At 48.6% G+C, this 18,265-nt stretch overlaps 1 protein-coding gene across 6 annotated transcripts in view; it reads right to left on the reverse strand.

Annotated features, from left to right (window-relative positions):
* Positions 1–18,265, reverse strand: part of Nav1 (neuron navigator 1) — a 204,140-nt gene that overhangs the window by 76,538 nt on the left and 109,337 nt on the right. Inside the window, exon 1 of one of the 6 annotated variants that reach the window (XM_045152042.1) lies at positions 12,732–12,854. The exons of the other annotated variants lie outside the window; for them this stretch is intronic. Coding sequence (XP_045007977.1) covers positions 12,732–12,784 — 53 coding nt within the window. The 5' untranslated portion in view covers positions 12,785–12,854. Of the gene's footprint in view, positions 1–12,731; positions 12,855–18,265 lie in introns of those variants that run through there. 6 annotated transcript variants of the gene reach the window in all.

An 18,265-nucleotide genomic window follows, 5' to 3' on the forward strand; every position in this document is an offset into this window, starting at 1 on the left:
TCACCCAACCTTACAATTAAACATCCAAAGCTTGTTCATAAGTCCCAAGTTTTTCTTTATATTTCTAGAGAGAGTAAGAAAAATTAAAAAAAGTCAAAGCTGTAATCCATTACCTTCTTAGCACTTTTACGTAAGGTGACTAGGAACATGTGTGATTTGTGAAGTGTCTTTCTTGCCAACCCACCCACCATCGTTTCCATCATTGAGAACCTCAAAATAAGAGTGCTTGTTAAGGATTTCAAAAGAAGTGCTCCCAAGAGGCCTTTTAGAGCCCTGCATTCTCAACAGCTCCCTCCCCCCACTAAGACTCCCTTCTCTTCTTTGATCAATACTACCAAAGAACACCGAGCAGGTTTGGCCAAAGGAATCCATTAAATTGCATGGACCAGAGAGTTCACTTGTCTCTTTACCCCAGGTCTTAAGAAAGGTTGTGGCTTCAGGACCACATGGGGGAGGGAGGGATCAGCCATCCGCTTTGGAGGGCATTGTAATTTTTACAGGCTTCTTGCCTTCTTTATTTCAAAACCATCCGCCCTCTTATCTCAAGTTATTTAGTTCACGGACTGCTTACTCTCGCTGAAATATCTTTGTTGAGGGCTCTGAAGGTTTTCACTTCAGAGAACAGGACAGCTGAATACCACATTGTGCGTGGAGGTCAAAGGTCAGCGTTGGAGCAAAAGCCCCCGTTAACCATGGTGAAAGCCCTTCATTTTTATGGGTGAGTCGTCTATGCGTGTGAAAGTAAGCACATCTCTCACCTATGGCAAAGCTTTGAACTAAAACAATGAAAACAAAGGGGTTTTTAAATTTTTAAGTCACAAGTGGATGAAGTAAAGAACTGATTCCAGAGAAACCCAGGTGCTCAGGCAAATAAAAAGACCGTACGCGCCCCCAGGCAGGCTTACAGATGAGGAATGAGCAGAGGAAACAGTAAGAGCGCACTGACAAGACTTACGCTTCTCAAAGCCTCACCTGCAAATGCCAGATTCTCCAAACAGTTCTGAAAAGCAGATGTCCTACTCAGGTTTTGTGAGTGCTCACTGAAATATCAGTCGTGCTTTGAAAAATATGAATACCTGACCATTTTTTGTAGCCAGTGCTGGCTTTCAACATTCCATGAGAGAAGAGTATACTGCGTATCTGTAGTAAGTCCTCACTGATGTGCTTTCTACTCAGACAAGATTCCATTCTCTTCAAACAGTTTCACACCCAGTCTGAGGCTCTCGACTCCTGGCAGCTTTGCTGTGGCTCATGGAACAAACCAGTGACAAAGTCAATATTGGATCTCTGCCTGCCTCCCTTCACTTTAGCATTAAAAAATGCACTCTAGGCCTGGAGAGATGGCTTAGCAGTTAAAGCCCTTGCCTTGCTTACAAAGCCAAAGGACCCAGGTTCGATTCCCCTGGACTCACGTAAAGCCAGATGCACAAGGGGGCACATGCCTCTGGAGTTTGTTTGCAGTGGCTGGCGGCCCTGGCGTGCCCATTCTCCCCCCAGTCTATGTCTCTCTCAAATAAATAAATAAATATTTTTAAAAATGTACTCCAATATGAGCTGGACATAAGACTGGCTAGGTAGATGCTTAGCAAGATCATCTCTTCCCTTGCTTCTCCAAAGGGCTCTATAATTATGCTTTCTCCAAAATACCTCCTGTAAACCAGGTGTAGTGGCACATACCTGTAATCCAGGTATAGTAGCATGTACCTATAATCTCAGTACTCCAGAGACTGGAGCAGGAGGATCACAAGTTCAAGGCCAGCTTGGATTACATTAAGAGAGAGCCTGAATCAAATCACTTTTTTTTTCTTCCCACATTACTCCCCCTATATGAAGTTCAAGAACAGTTTTTTGTTATCTAAAGATTCATATCTCAGGAAAAAATAACAAGTTTGCGAACACAGGAAATGACTGGCTAGGAAATTACTTTGGTATTAACATGCTTTTCTTGGGTAACTATGAGTGAAATCTGTTTTGAGGCTTTAGGATCAGGCTGGGCTTTTGGCATAATCCTTAAAGAAGTCAAAAGAAGGAAGACTGAAATTAAAAGAAGAGAAAGTTAATAAAAATCAAACTGGCTTAGTTTCTAGAGAAGATGCCTTTAGGCACTAGACAGGAACAAAAACATCCTGCTCTTTCTTCCAGCCCTTCTGATGTAGGGTAGATGTAGGCCATTTCTCAGGTTAGAAAAGGAGCCTCCTTTTCCATCCCACCCTCCAGCACTCCTTCAAAACTCCCTGTCTGCCTTTCTAACATTCAGAAGAGCCAAGTCCCAATGGGGCATCCCTTTTAGGTGGCATCCCACTAGACATCAACCAAGTGTCACGCTTGTGTAAATATAAGTTCACCAATTATCAGTCTAAAGAAGTTGAAAATGAAGGGATACACAATATCACGTGAATACTAAAAACATGTCTTCTGGGTTCACTTGGGGAAAGCTTAAGCAGTCTCATAAAAGCGGACTTAACCTTGTAGTTTCCAAGCCCATTTAAAGCAGAAGGACATTTTTCCCCCCGATACATTTACCAGAAATCTTCCATGTATAGAGTAGGTAAAAACAGGCTGCTCTAATGGAAAGGGTCCACCTGCCACTTCTCTTACCTCCCCTCCACCTCCCCTTCAACTAGGTTGCCTCTCAAACCTGGAAGTTTGCTTTTGGCCATTCCCCCCAACACCAGTGTACCACAAATCATTCAGGAGAGATGGATATTTTCCTACTTTGAATGCAGAAAGGTCCTTCCAGAAAACGGCCTTCCTCATATTTCTTAGGCACTCATTACATGCAAAATCCTTACAGTCATAAGTCCTTGTTATAGCAAATTACACAGAAAGGCGCCAGTGAACCTCAGTGCCTGCCCCTCAAAGTACTAGAACCCACAGTTTTCCCTGACACACTTCTGCTTTCCCAACCCAACTCTTTACACTCATATCTGCAGTGCATTATATCCACCACTGGTTTCTTTAAAGTGGAGCAAGATGGTAAGGATGTGAGGGGAGCTGAAAGCAGCATCCTTCTAGAGTTTCTCAATTGTCTCTAAACTTTTAAGTCCTATGTCTAGCTCAGGTTTTCCTACCAGTTTGCCTTTTCAAGCTTTCCAAAGACCTCAACATATGTTTTGCTGTTGTTTATTTTCGTGGCAGATTCTCGCTCTAGACCAGACTGTCCTGGAACTCACTCTGTAGTACTAGGCTGGCCTCGAACTCACAGTGATTCTCCTCCGTCAGTCTCCCGGGTACTGGGATTAAAGACTTTGTGCCACCACGCCCAGCTCTCAATGTACTTTTGATAGAAACAACTTTATTTTTATGCTCCTCTATTATCAATTTATGTAATAATTAACTTATACAAGTTCATCTGGCATCAGTAGGCTTGGAAGCACATGCAATTTTTCAAAAGAATGAGGATGGGCGCGGAGGGTACAGGAACATAGAGCAGCTTGTTGACAGTGCCAGTTCCCTGTGCGGAAGGAGCACGGCTGGCAGGGCAGCAAGCTGGTGCAAAGGGCTCTGCCGCATCCGATGCTCTGAACCATTCTTCCTCTCATTTTTTTCATTTTTCCTCCCTCCCTTCCCCCATCTCTCTTTGAGTCAGCCTCCTGTAGTCAGTCAGCTCTGGCCTTGAATTCCTGATCCTTCTGCCTCCACCTGCCGAGGGCTGGGATTATAGTGGTGTGTCATGGGCCCAGCACACAGAACTACTTCAGGAAGACGTGCATACCACTAGGCGGAAGATATTCTCACAGCTCCGCTGCCAACCTCGTCTGCTTTCAGTATACTTCTCCTGGCCTTACCTCTGACTTTCTATGCTAAATGTGCAGGCCAAAGGTGGGGCTGAGGAAGCAAGGCTGACAGAAATGAACATTCTGGCTATTCTTGAGTCTTTGGGCTCAAACCACATAACCAGCATTGTTTTACTTGGATGGCAGAACTGTTCTGGGTTAGAGTTAGCTTGACTTTTATAACAGAAACATGGAGGGGCATAGAGGCTTGCCAGAGCATATTGTTATTTGAAAACCAGACACCCAACCCAGGAGTCCTGACTTCTTAGGGGTGCTCCTACAGGCCCACTGGCTGCCTGGCATAGCAACAGTTTTTCCAAGGGCTGGACACCCTGGGGATCAAAGCTGCTTTCACAATGAGCGGCTCTGTGCAAATTCCCAGAATTAGTTTCTCAGATAGCAGGAAAGCTCCTAAACCAGGTTGCGCATGAGTAAGCAATGATTTCCAACCTCTTGCAAGAGGCACAGGGTTAGTTTCTCAGACAGAGGATGTGACTGGTCTCTTTTGCCCCATGGGGTTCTAAGGCCCAGGGCAGGAGCTTGGTGAAGGCTCCATAACTCCTAAAATGCACAGCCTAGCATATCCATCCCCTTCTCTTACAGCCCAGCACACACCATATGCTACTTCAGCCCAGGGATTTCCTCAGAGGATCTCGGAACAGAAAACCACTTGAGAGATTGCAAATACGAGGAGCATCTCTACAGGATGAGAGCAGTGTATCTGTAAGTCACGTGAAAAACACGTGTCACTATTGTACTGCTTGGCATTTAATTTCTAAGAGTGGGGGAGGAGGACTGTGCTAATTATGGGACTGGGAAAATGGAAGAAAATCAATGAGTAAACACGCTGCTGATTCCAGCTCAAAGGCAATCACTCTGAAATGTACCATAAACACTGAGAACAGTGGCCTTTGTGAGCTCTCCTCATTCAGAGCGGTTCCCTGGGATAGGGGTTCACAGTCTTCCCTGAGGTCAGCTCTGGAGGGGACAATAGGGCACCTGCAGAGTGTTCAGCACTCCTAGGGGGATGCTGAAGTGAGCCCTATGCCCTGGAAGACAGATCCAAGCACGGGAATGGGGTGGGAACCTAGAACTCATGAAAGAGAGGATTACATGTAGCAAAATATAACATGGGATTCCATGAGGGAGCCTCGCAGGATGAGGAAGCAGGGTCTAGGCAGTGCTCCTGGAAACGTTCTTGACATCCAGGCCTTTGAGTCTGGGGTTAATAGTCCAGAGACCTACGACACCGGGAGTAAATCCCAAGCATTTGTTCTCCCTGACAGCTCATTGGTAGAAATGCCAGCGCTTTTATTTTATTTGAGCACAGGGCCTTGCCCATTCTAGACAAGTACTGACCATCTAGCAACATCCCAGGATGGAGTACTTTTGTTTTAAAGCTGTTAAAAACTCACTTTAGGGCTAGAGAGATGGCTTAGTGGCTAAGCGCTTGCCTGTGAAACCTAAGGACCCCAGTTCGAGGCTCAATTCCCCAGGACCCATGTTAGCCAGATGCACAAGGAGGCGCATGCGTCTGGAGTTCATTTGCACTGGCTGGAAGCCTTGGCACACCCATTCTCTCTCTCTCTCTCTCTCTCTCTCTCTCTCTCTCTCTCTCTCTCTCTGCCTTTCTCTCTCTGTCTGTTGCTCTCAAATGAATGAGTGAATGCATAAATAAATAAATAAAAACCCTCAAAAAAAAAAAACCTCACTTTAATCACACAGTTGGTAAATCACTGGGATTGTTTGCCTGGTGGGAAGGAGCACACCTTTAATCCCAACACTCAGGAGGCAAAGGTAGGAGGATTACTGTGAAGGCCACCCCAAGACTACAGAATAAATTCCAGGTCAGCCTGGGCTAGAGTGACACCCTATCTCAAAAAACCAAAAAAGGGCTAGAGAGATGGCTTAGCAGTTAAGGTGCTTGCCTGCAAAGCGAAAGGACCCCAGGTTCAATTCCCCAGGACCAACATAAGCCAGATGCACAAGGTGGCGCATGCGACTGGAGTTCATTGGCAGCAGCTAGAGGCCCTGGCGTGCCCATTCTCTCTCTCTTTTCTCTCTGCCTCTTTTCTTGCTCTCTCAAATAAACAAATAAATAAAAATAACAAAACAAAAAACAAAAAAATGACTGTCTAGTATAGTCTTTTTTGATATTTTGTTTATTTTTACCTATTTATTTGAGAGTGATAGAGAAAGAGGCAGAGAGAGAGAGAGAAAGACAGAATAGGCACGCTAGGGTTTCCAGCCATTGCAAATGAACTCCAGACGTGTGCGCCCCCTTGTGCATCTGACTATCGTGGGTCCTGGGGAATCGAGCCTCAAGCCGGGTCCTTAGGCTTCACAGGCAAGTGCTTAACCGCTAAGCCATCTCTGCAGCCCTCTAGTATATTGTAGGAGCATTTTAAATAATCGTGTGAAGAAATATTCCAGTCCTGAAAAATAACCCTTTTGCATATGGAACGCCTATGCACTCATAGGAGCACAGGTGCCCGCCCCAGGGTTATCAGCCGACTGCCTGGAGAACGAGGGCCAGAAGGACAGTGAAGACTCAACAGTGGCAGAGACTAATGCTCCCATTTCCTTGCCCACTGCCTATTGGTGCCACTGCCTCATCAATCCCCTGACTACGCAGGACTCTCCCTCTCTCTTCCTTTGTACCTAAAACCTTCCTCTTTCCAGTAAAACTCTCTCCAGATTTCTCTGTAGTCTACATTTGAACATCCATGGGTGCCACCCTCCTAATGTGTTGCCCTTGATCTGGTCATACATCTTCTTTCTGACTGATTTATCTCTGCTTCCCAGATACTGCTATTTCTTGTGTTAGAAGTCAGCACCTAACACCATTACAAGTGAATCTCATCATACTTTAGCTTAGAAGAGGCGGTCTTCTGTTGGCTTTGTAGCGACTAATTCAATTCTTGTTATGAAATAGGCAATTAATAAACACTTGCTTTCATCATATGTAACTGTTACATATCAGGATTTGACCCACTCTGAAGAATCCAAGTGTGACATTACACAGGAAAGATACACACCTAATGCTGTGTTTGAGCTTTTATAATGGTATTCTATCTACAGCTCTTTTTAGTCATCATCAAAAGATCATTATTAAATTCCACACATAAGCTGGGCATGGTGGCTCACACCTTTTCTCCCAGCACTTGGGAGGCTGAGGCCAAAGGATCACCATGAATTCGAGGACAGCCTGGGCAACAGGGAGTTCCAGGTCAGCCAGAGCCAGAGTGAGACCTTGTCTCAAAAATCAAACAACAAAAAATTTCACACATGCATCACTTGGATAAAATTCCCTAACCTCAGTGAACTTATGATTAGACAAAATTCCCACCCTCTAATGAGTGGATGAGAAAATAGATATAAATAGACTTGTTGGAAAGCATCTTCCCAAGAGGTCAGGAAATCTTATTAGCAGTTCTTCTTTATAGAAAACGACCATCCCCAGGGGGATGTTTTGTTTTTCTCAAGTTTGCAGAAAGCACCAAACCTCACAGACATATATTGTAGTGAGGACCGGCTGTCAGAGCTAGTCATGGCTGGTTTTGAATGTCTGCGCCACTACTTACTGGCTTTGACTGAGAGCCAACACTTTACCTTCCTGAATATATACTCACTGGACAAAAAAAAAAGGGGCCATATCACCATCAGCCTCTGGAAGGAGTCAACAGAAGAGCAAAACACCCACAAGGCACCTGGCTCAGTCCCTAGCAAATTGTAGGGTGGACAAGTCTCTTCTCCTCTTTTTGAGTCACCAACCCAACCACCTGCAAACGACGCCTGCAGCAACACACTGGGAGGAAAACTCGTTTAAGAGGACTTCCTGTGTTCTTTGTAAGAGTTACAGGACATGGACTGAAGCAAGCATGTCTGGATTGAGCTCAACATCTAAGAACGAGTGATCAGGCTGTGGTGCACACACACAGGAAGGGAGAAGAGGGCTTTTCGACAGGTCTTACCCAGCTGGGCAGGGAAGCACAGGCTAAGACAGAAAGATGGTGAGTTCAAGGCCACTCTGGGCGACCTGTCTCAATTTTTGTTTTCCTTCCCCAAAGACAATGCAAAGATGATCGCCTTCAGAAGATAGGGGCTTTCCGAGATTGAAACGTCCAGCATTGTCCATGGGCTGAGCATTTCTAGGCACTCTCTGAAGCTAGAGTTATTGGACTATGCTCTAACGTCAAGGGTCAGGACAGTCTCAGGACAGTTAGCTATCCGCTGAACTTAATAGATGACACTGACCTCCAGGACCTGAGGGACCACACCAGTGGCGCTAACTTCCGGATGTCCTGTGCCACATCATATTTGGGACCCTTTGGACTGCATAGGGAAAAGTACAGTCATCTGTCTCAGAGAATTCTGCCTCAGACATGGACTCTGCATGGCTGGAGATGCACAGTGGCAGAGGGTGAAGGCAGAAAATTTGGAGAAAGCAAGCACCTTTAACCACTCAGCCATCTCCTCAGCCCTAGGCAGAGAATTTGGAACGTGAAAAAGAACCTCTCGGGCCCAGGCGTGGTGACACACGCCTTTAATCCCAGCACTCGGGAGGCAGAGGTAGGAGGATCGCCGTGAGTTCGAGGCCAGCCTGAGACTACATAGTGAATTCCAGGTCAGCCTGGGCTAGAGTGAGACCTTACCTGGAAAAACCAAAAAATTAATTAATTAAAAAGAACCCCTCAACTAGGCAACTCTTTTCCCTCGTCTAAGATGAAATCGTGTTCTTCTGGAAAGCTCTTGTTTCTCCTCTAGGCCCGGTGAAAACGTCACTTCTCCCATGAAGCCTTCCAGAGCTAATCCAAGAATGGCCCCTTCTGGCACGTTCACTTAGTGCTCGTCGGCACTAGTATCTCATGCCTCCTCCATACGGCTGCATTCTATTATTTCCTCTCCTATTTCTCATGATTTGAAATAATGCACTGATGTGTTTATTAACTTTTACCTGTTTGCATGGTAAGACTACAAGACTCTGAAATGTAGGGTCACTGCTTGCCTTGCTGCTCGGTATTATATTTCTAGTACTGAGCACTGTTCTCGACACCTAAAGTGCTCACAAGAGCTTGCTGAATAACTGAATCAATAGGTAAATGAAATTTAAGCTCTTTAGGATTCGGCTTTTTCTCCATCACCAGCATAGTCAAGGGCACAAAGTTATTATACACAGTAAAAAGCGAATAAATACATTTGCTTTTTTTTTTTTTTTTGGAAAAATCAAGTTTTAAAAAATTTTTTATTTATTTGAGACAAAGAGGGAGGCAGATATATAGATAGAGAGAAAATGGGCTCGCCAGTTATTTGAACTCCAGATGCATGTGCCACCTTGTGCCTCTGGTTTTATGTGGGTACTGGGGAATGGAACCTGGGTCCTTTGGCTTTGCTGGCAAGTGCCTTAACTGTTAAGCCAACTCTCCAGTCCTGAAAAATCAAGTTTTTAAAAGTGCTCTATATTTGTGTAAGTTGTCATCAAGAATAGAGTATATAAATACACTATAATTAGCGCTGTATTTAGATGGAATAGAAATTTGAAGATGGGCAATTAAGAATGCAAGTGAGGGGCTGGAGAGATGGCTTAGTGGTTAAAGCATTTGCCTAGGAAGACTAAGGACCCAGGTTCCATTCCCCAGTACCCACGTAAACCAGAAACACAAGGTGGCGCATGTATCTGGAGTTCATTTACAGTGGCTCAAAACAAAAACAAAAAATAAATAAATAAAAATAAAATATTTTTAAAAAGAATGCAAGTCAAGTCAAGGAGCTGCTTGGACGACTCCATTGATGGGCTCCCTCATCAGAATGCTACAGGACGGAAGCGAACAATGAGAAGGACAAGAGCAGTCTCAAGAGTCCAGGAGAGTCTGGGAGGGACCGCAACTAACCATAATTTATTTCCCTTGCACGAGCAGGTGTTGAAAGCTCTTGACCCTCCATGTTATCTCAGCACCCTCACTATGTCCCTGTAAGTCAAGACTAATGCCCGTCTCCCAGAGAAAGAAACTGAGGCTATACGCGAAGCACCTTCTGTTCACAAAGACAAGCAGAAGTGGAGTGAGTTCCAAATCAGGTCAGCTGACTCCTAGTTTACAGATCTTTTCATTAGAGTTCTTTACTGAGGCCTCCAATTACCCTCAACTTGTGCATATTTAGCAATTAGCATCTCCAGGGGCCTGGAGAATATCACGATAGTACAGTGGTTGTCTCTGTGTAGAGGCAGGCAGAGCTAGGGGCTAGGACCAATCCCTCTGCTATGTGTGATCTTAGGTCTGTTCCCTTAGCTATCTGCGAGATTGGAAGATAATAAAGTGCAGTGTTTCAGAGCATCACGGCGTTGTGAGGAAAGGTGACTGGTCCAGATGTTGGTTGGGCTCGGCCTTCTTTGTTAGGATGCTGCAGGCTCCACCCCTCCCTGTCTTCTTTTGCTTCCAAGCAAGGACAGGGGCCTTACCGGAAGAGGTTAAGCCTGGAAGTGTGGTTTGCCTGTGGTGTGCACGTCTAGCCCCATAAAACCCTGTAACGAGAAGCAGCAGCTCTTTGGCTTCTCTGTCCCTAGGCATTTGTCCTCTCACAGAGGCTGAATTCGTGCCAAACCCAAGTTCTCTGTCGCAGGGAGTTGCTCTGCGGGTCCGGGGAGGCGCGTGGGCTAAGCAGGTCTTACTCTGTGGCCGCCCAGGCTGTACCCAAGTCCTTTCCGAAAAGGTATGCGGGAGGCCTGAAGGCAAGGCCTGAACTCCAAGTTTCCAGCTTAGAAGACACAGGAGAGAAAAGCCTTTCCAGGCAAGACCATAATGTTTGAGATGTTTAAGTCCTCTATGGCAGACCCAGTAATCCTGTGTATCTGCTGTAGGGCAAGACGGCACAGGGCTGACAGCAGATCAAAAGCTGATCACGGAGCCTGGTGAGGGCCAATTAAGTCATTCACCCTATACTCTCACATTCTCCCTGCGTTGTCTCCATTGGATCCTAAGGGGATCCTGAGTCCTAGGGAAAAGCATCTCTTTGATCCCCCACTGGTCTCAGCCAAACATCATTGACAGGAAGTTTCTAGATGTCCCCAGAGCAAAGGCCTGGGCTAAGCTCCCCCTCTGTGGCCCACAGCCAGACTAGTTAAACTTTATAATTGAAGTGTAGCAATTGGAGGGCTGACCTACGCTTTACAACATCTCCTCTCTCCTCCCCTAGCCTACCCTCCACATTCAGCCTGCAAATCCCTGGGCTTGAATAGAAAGAAAGCCACAGGCTTGGCTCAGCCCAGCCCCACCCCGGCAGGCTGGGGAGGTGTAATGTGACCTGCTCCTTTCTCTGGGGGTTGGCAGAAAGGTCCCCACCCCAGCACACCTGCCAAGAAATTGGGCTAGGTGTGCAGTAAACAGCTGGGGTCCCACTCTACAAACGGCCAGGTTTCCCCCTGGGGGAAAGGGTGGCTCTCCTGAAGTGGAGCTAAGGAAGGGGGCTGGGGTGATATCAACTCAAAAGAAAAGAGCAGGTACCTAGAGAACACTGATGTATAAGAAACAGTGATGGGCTCTGGGAAAGGGCCTCTGAGAAGCTTTCACTCCTTCTGAGGGTGGGGGAGGCCATGAACAGAAGAGTAGAGCCTGTGTAAATCTTGGGTGGGTGGCAGCGACAAGGTTTCTCTTGGGCACAAGCGCGCGTGTGTTTGTCTTAAGTAGATTCCAATTGCTGTGGCAGTGGCGGGAGGGCTTGGAGGCTGTAAGCAGCCCTTTCCCTCCGCTTTCTCTAGGGTCCGCCCAGCTGTACACAACTGAACCCACGATCTCACCTGAAGTAAGACTCCCCAGAGGTCCCCCCAATAGCCCTACTCTCTCCTCATGAACTGTTTTCTTTTATGACAACCCCGCATTCTGTGTGGCCGAGGTCAAAAAAGTCTGGGGTCAGGACGACTTCCAATGGTGCCAGTGTCCAGTGTCCTGCAGGGGAAGGCACAGGGCAGATACCGCCCTTTCCTAGGCCTTGGCAACTCTTTGCTCTTACTCAAGTCTTTCTGTGCCCTAGAGTTGCAAATGAGTCTCGGAGAGGACGTGGGGCTCCCTTCAAGGAAGCAGGAGCTCATTTCAGGGGGCAAGTCTGGGCTGCTGGGATAGGAGCGCTTGAACCATGCGGTAGGTGTGGTTACTGCACCGCGCTTAGGGCCTCCCATTCACCCTCCCCACCCTTACCAGTCAGCCAGGTCTGGAGAGGATGAGGGGTCCCAGTATATGTAACGGGGTGAGAGTTTGAGGCGGGAAACTCTCAGGAGAATCAGAAGTCTCAGCATGGGCTGTTGAAATTTCCCAGGCCTCTGGGGTGCACTTCCTAACCAGCTCGGAGGGACCTGGGGCTGGCAGCAGTCTCTCTCACTTCCCTTTCCCCAAGGAACCTCTGGGCACGACCTCACCTTACCCGAGCTTCACAAAATCACAGGGCTCCCGGATTCTTATCCCCCCCCCCCTGCCCCTCTCCTAGGGCACCGTCCCACTTGAGAAGGGATCCAGCCAGCTGTGGGGGGGGGAGGTGTCACAAATTCCATGGCCCCTCCCTTCCTCGGGTCTCATCCTTGCATCTCCCCCCACCTTCCAAGAACCGGAGCTTCCGGGGCTGGGGGTTCCTGGGTGTCCAGACACCCGCCCGGTCCCCGAGGACCCAGTCCCCTGGGAGTTCAATCAAGTTGAGCTTTTGTCTCGGTGCTTCCAGGTCTCTTGGGGGCCCCCGGCTCCCCTGTCCTCACCTCCAGCCCCACAAAATGCAGCAAGCCCAGCGGTGGCTGGCCGGTGCTGTGACAGGAAGGAGCACGGCCAAGACCCTCCTCCTTGCAGACCCCACACCCACCGCCGCCCCCCAAGCCCCGATCTGCTGCGGCCCGAGGAGCTGCGGCCCGGGTCGTCCCCCGCACCCCACCCCTCCTCCGCGCCAGGGCGACGGGGTCACCCCGGAGGACTTGCTTACCTGCGGGGGAAATTCGCGGTCCTCACGGACCTGGGCAGGGGTAGATGGAGCATCTTCCCTGGCTCAGGAGACCAGTCACCCGATGGACACCCAGCGCTCCCTCCCCGGGGACTGCCCTGGCCTGGGCACGCGGCGGACACCCCAAAAGGTCTGAGCAGCCGAGCACGCGGAGGGGCGGACACCTCACCCGCCGGCCCCGCGCTCCCCTTTCTCTCCGCGCTGCCGACCCGGTACTTACGGCTCTGGCTGTACTTAAAGCGACAGAGCCCCATTTTCCCCCAGTCGTTGACTTCGGTCGCGAGCCCCGGCAATGCAGGCTGCCGGCGGGCTCTTTAACGCCCAGAGCAGGTAGACAAAGAGCCACCGCAGCCCCCCGTTCGCCCCGGTGGCCTTGGGGGCCTCAGGAGCTAGCCGCCGAGGTGCGCGAGGAGGGCTGGGGGCACCGACCTCCACCTGGGCAGCTCCCCGAGTTAACCCTCTGAATGCCAGCTGCGGTCCTCTGAGCTCCAGGACTCGCGCAGCAAAGGCACAAGGGGACGCTGAGTAGCGGGGCATTTCCAGGTTGCCCCGGGGCTGAGGTCTACGGGTGGGTAGAGTTGAGGAATCTTGGACAGAACCTGTCCGCAGAAGACTTCTTCCCAACCTCCTTCTCGCCCGTTTCTTAGGCTTCTTACAAATCAGTCAAAATTGGAGTATGGGGGCTGGAGCGATGGAGCCCAGGTTCGAATCCCCAGAACTCCCAAAGCAAGATGCGCAAAGTGGCTCCAGCATCTGGAGTTCATTTGCAAGAGGCCCTGGAGCACCCATTCTCTCCCCCCTCCCTCCCTGCTTGCAAATAATAATAACTATTTTTTTAAAATGGAGCATGGAATCCATAGGTATTTCAAACAAGATAAAAATCAGGTGCAGGCTGGAGAGATGGCTTAGCAGTTAAGGTGCCTGCCTGCAAAGGACCAGGTTCAATTCCCCAGTACTCACATAAAACCAGATGCACAAAATGGCGTGTGCATCTGAAGTTTGTTCCTTGCAGTAGCTAGAGGCCCTGGTGTGCTCATTTTCTCTCTATTATCTCTTCCCTCAAACAAAGAAATAAATAAACAATTTTTTAAAAGTCAGATGGGGCTCATGTTGCCAGGGGTTGGTTCTGGAACCTTCTACATGGTGTCAGATAGGATAGTGTGACTCCTCCCAGTGCTGATACCTTCAGGGGGTTGGAACCCAATGGGTTTCTGACATTCAACAGACCACAGATGAGGTGAGAGAAGTGCTTTTATAGTGGAAGAAAGCAATTCACACCAAGCAAGGATCTGTGCCTTCATCCAAGAGACATTTTCAGCTCACTGGTTTGAAGGAAAGGATCCCAAGACATGATTTTACCTAGGGCATAAAAATGGGATAAAGTAGCATGGCCCACCCCACCAGGCTCCTCTGCCCTCTAGGCCCAGCTGGCACCTTGCTATCTGGGTCAAAGGGAAAGGACAGGCTGGGTTGCCCCCATGGCCCTGCTTCTTGGCTTTCCAAGAAGAGGATACACATCCAAGGTTGAGGTCTCAACCCAGTGTGAACCCAGCAAGCTGGGAGGACTGTGATGTAGAAATGGATAGAAAAAAAAAACAGGGCTGGAGAGATGTCTTAGCAATTAAGGTGTTTGCCTGCAAAGCCAAACGACCCAGGTTCAATTCCCCAAGACACATAAGCCAGATGCAAAAGGTGGCACATGTGTCTGGAGTTCCTTTGCAGTGGCTTAGAGGCCCTGGTGTGCCCGTTCTCTCTCTTGGCCTCTCTTTCAAATAAATAAATAAAATAAAATAAAGTATTTTAGGGCTGGAGAGATGGTTTAGGATATAAGTGTTTGCCTGTGAAGCCTAAGGATCTGGGTTTGAGGCTCGATTCCCCAGAACCCATGTAAGCCAGATGCACACAGGCATCTGGAGGTCGTCTGTAGTGGCTAGAGGCCCTGCTACGCCCATTATCTCCCTCTCTCTCTCTCCTTCCCTCCCTCTCTCTCTCTCTCTCTGCCTCTATCAAATAAATAAATAAAAATAAACAATCAAAAGTATTTTAAAAACAACAACAGCAATTCTTCCTCTTTAAAGCCCCAGGAAGTGCTAAACTAAGACGACTGAACCACAGAGCAGTTGTCTCTGATGTTGGGCACAGCACTGTGGGGCTGAGCTGTACCAAGTCCTCATAGACCTTTTGTGGCATGTGCTCTCGCTTTATAGGACTCAGTTGTCACAAATGCTAGAGAGCAGCAGATTAGCACTCCTGAAAGCCTTCCTCCTCGCAGCCTTAGCTCTGTGTTTTAAGGATAGCCCTTTCCCCTTAGTGCCTGTAGCACGTGCTGCCTGTCCCCTGAAGGTCAGCACTGGCCTGGGGCCAAGTTCCCGGGGAATGAATGAATCACAGTTCTCAGAGTTTGGAGACCTCAGTCTCTGGGTTCTTGAACAGTCTGGGCCCAGAGAGGGGTTTTATATGTGGAGGTGTACATCGTGGCCACGTTTTATAAATATACTTCAAAGGAGAGTAAAAAGCTGCAGTGATCCTGGGTCCCATACCTCAGTTCACTCCTTAGCATGGGCACGGGTGGGGTGGGGGAAAAAATAGATTTTTTTTTTTTTTAATTTAAGAGAGAAAGAGTCGGGGAGGGCAACGGGGGGGGGGAGAGAATGGGCCATGGCCTTCAGCCACTGCAAACCCCAGATGTGTGCACCCCCATGTGTGACACTGTTGCCTTGCTTCACTGTGCATCTATCTGGCTTACGTGGGATCTGGAGATTCGAACAGTTCTTAGGCTTCACAGGCAAGCACCTTAACCACTAAGCCATCTCATCAGCCCTCAACAAATAGATTTTTATTCACTTTCCAAGGGGCTTGGGTGGCAAGACTTAGGAAAGCTAGACTTTTCAATCAGATCAGCTTTGGAGGAAATCAGAGCAAGGGTCATGGTATCTCTAGTACATTCTTCTATCTCAGGCCAGGATGGTGTCCCTGGACCTACTTCCATCTCAGTTCCCCGGTTCCAGTGCTGTCCTGGACCTCCCGTCTTCACCACCACCCCCAGCCGAGGGTGAGCACAATCTGGGCTCCTGGAAGGTTCTGGCCCTGCTGTGGCACTGGAGTTGGCCTGGGGGTCATCTGGGGAACAGCTCACAGTGACGCACCATGAGGGATTCTCTTTAGCCTCAGCCAGCATGAACCCTGAGTAAAATGACTGTCAGCCAGAGGAAGGTCATCAGCAGGGGATGTTGTTCTCTAGATCTAGCTGTAGGTTTTCCATAAGGTTTTTTTTTCTTCCGTGGCTTGGAGGCAGAGCTAGAGGGAGGATCTAAGGAAGGCATGGGGGATTACTTGGAAGGAAGAAGGTCTCGTGAAGGGAACTGAGCTATCCCTGAGCATTCCTTCATAGCAACCCCCCCCCCACACACACACACACATACACAAGCCCATGTAGCCATTGTCCTTCTTCCTCACAACCTTGCAGCCTACCTGTCCAACAGCCCCCTTTGTCTCTCCCCAGGGACTAGCATGGGGGAGGGGGGTCTCAGCTTCCTGAGTCCCTGCTGAGAATTCTGGGCTTGAGGGTTTCTCTTCCCCTCCTCCTCCTTGGGACGAATTCCTCAGCTGCTACAAACCAGCAGAATTGGGGGATCCTTCCATGTCTCTCCTTCCTCCCCACGGGGAAGAGGGATCCCCTGGTGTGTCTACTTTCCTATTTGCATAGGCTAAGAGTGGCTTTCCTAGGGGAAGGGGTTGGGGGTGGGGTCCCAGAGGCTTTGCTGCTTAAATAAATAGCATACAAATTAGCACCTGCTATTTTCAGCCCACAGGTCAAGGCACTTTTGTAATTGGACTGTCGCGCTGAAGAGGAATGCTATCTGGGGCTTTTGTGAAGTCAGAAAAACAGCCGCTCCTGTCAACAAGCCCGCTCCTGACTTTGCCTATCACAAGGCGGTCGCAGGATGGTCCTGACTACGGGGGGGGGGGGTGGGGGGGTGAGGGGGAGCGGCATGCGGCATGCAGGGGTGATTCTGGATGCTTCTGTCTGAGGGACTGGAGGACAGTAGAGGGGAAAACACCTGCTGAAAGGGAGCTGGGGGCCAGGCACTTTTCCAGAAAGAAAAGCCAGCCAACAAGAATGAGGGGAAAAAGGCCTGTGAATCTCAGAGAGGCCTCTTCTGTGCCTCTTTGGTACTTCTCTTCCAAGAGGTCTTGGCAGCTATGATCTCATTTATCTCCTGTGCCAGAACCATCAGAGTGACTCTCTACAGGGGGGAAACTGAGGCTTGGCAAGGTCAAAAAACATCCACAGCACAGGTCAGGTCTGATTCTGATGTGCATGAGGTTCTTCAGACTCACGAGAACAGTGATTTCCTCTCCTCGCCCCTAACTTCCTGATCTTGAGATCTCTGGGAGTCACTAGGATCCAGACTCAAGGTCCTCTCTATCAAAGTCCCTTTTTAAAATTTATTTATTTATTTATTTTTAGCAGAGAAAGAGAGAAGGAGAGAGAGAGGATGGGCATGCCAGGGCCCCCAGCCACTGCAAAGGAGCCCCAGACGCGTGCGCCCCCTTGTGTGTCTGGCTAACATGGGTCCTGAGCAATCAAACCCGGATCCTTTGGCTTTGCAGGCCTTAACCACTACGCCATCCCTCCAGCCCCAAAGTCCCTTTTTAGACAGACACCTAAAGACAGTTGGTGGGTGGTTCTGATTGTGTCCCTGGCAATGAATAATCTCAAAGCCTGGTTGGTTAAAATGGAATAAGAAAAAAAGAAAAAAGAATTGTCAGGTATTTCAGGGTTAGTACACCCCAGAGTCACTTGCCTAGGAACTTCTAAAGTCTAGTGTCACCAGCCTAGGGCCTGACCACATACCTGATCTTGGTCAGCCCCTTGAGTAGATGGAGTCCCAGGTTAGGTACCTGTCACTCTGTCCTTTGACCACCCTATTTCTCCTTTGTCACCAACTGTGAGGCTACTTAACTTCTCAGATGGAAAACTCTGCCTCTCCACAGGTCTTGGCCAGTAAGAGAATGCCTCCAGAGCCTGTAGGTGAGACCTGGGTCTGGACACACCTCCACATATCCCACATCAGCTGGGCTGAGTGGGTAGCATTTTAGCTTTCTTTTCTTCTTCTTTCTTTCTTTCTTTTTTTTTTTTTCAAGGTATGGTCTCACTGTAGCCCAGGTTAACCTGGAATTATGTAGTCTTGGGCCATCCTTGCACTCACAGCTATCCTTCTACCTCTTCCTCCCAAGTGCTGGGATTAAAGACGTGTGCCACCATGACCACCTGACTCTTTTCTTTTTGTTGTTGGTATTTGTTTGTTTTTAAGACAGATTGCCATTATGCAGCCCAGACTGCACTGTCACTACTACGTAATCCAGGCCAACCTTGAACTCATGACCCTCCTGCCTCAATCTTCCTAGTGCTGGGATTATAGATATGTGCCACCATGCCCAGCCACTGATAAAAGCCTCGGTGGCACAGATATGGGGTGAAATGATAAGAAAATAAGGGAAAGAAGAGAGAA

This window comes from Jaculus jaculus, chromosome 1 (assembly GCF_020740685.1).
Source record: "Jaculus jaculus isolate mJacJac1 chromosome 1, mJacJac1.mat.Y.cur, whole genome shotgun sequence".
NCBI lineage: Eukaryota > Metazoa > Chordata > Mammalia > Rodentia > Dipodidae > Jaculus > Jaculus jaculus.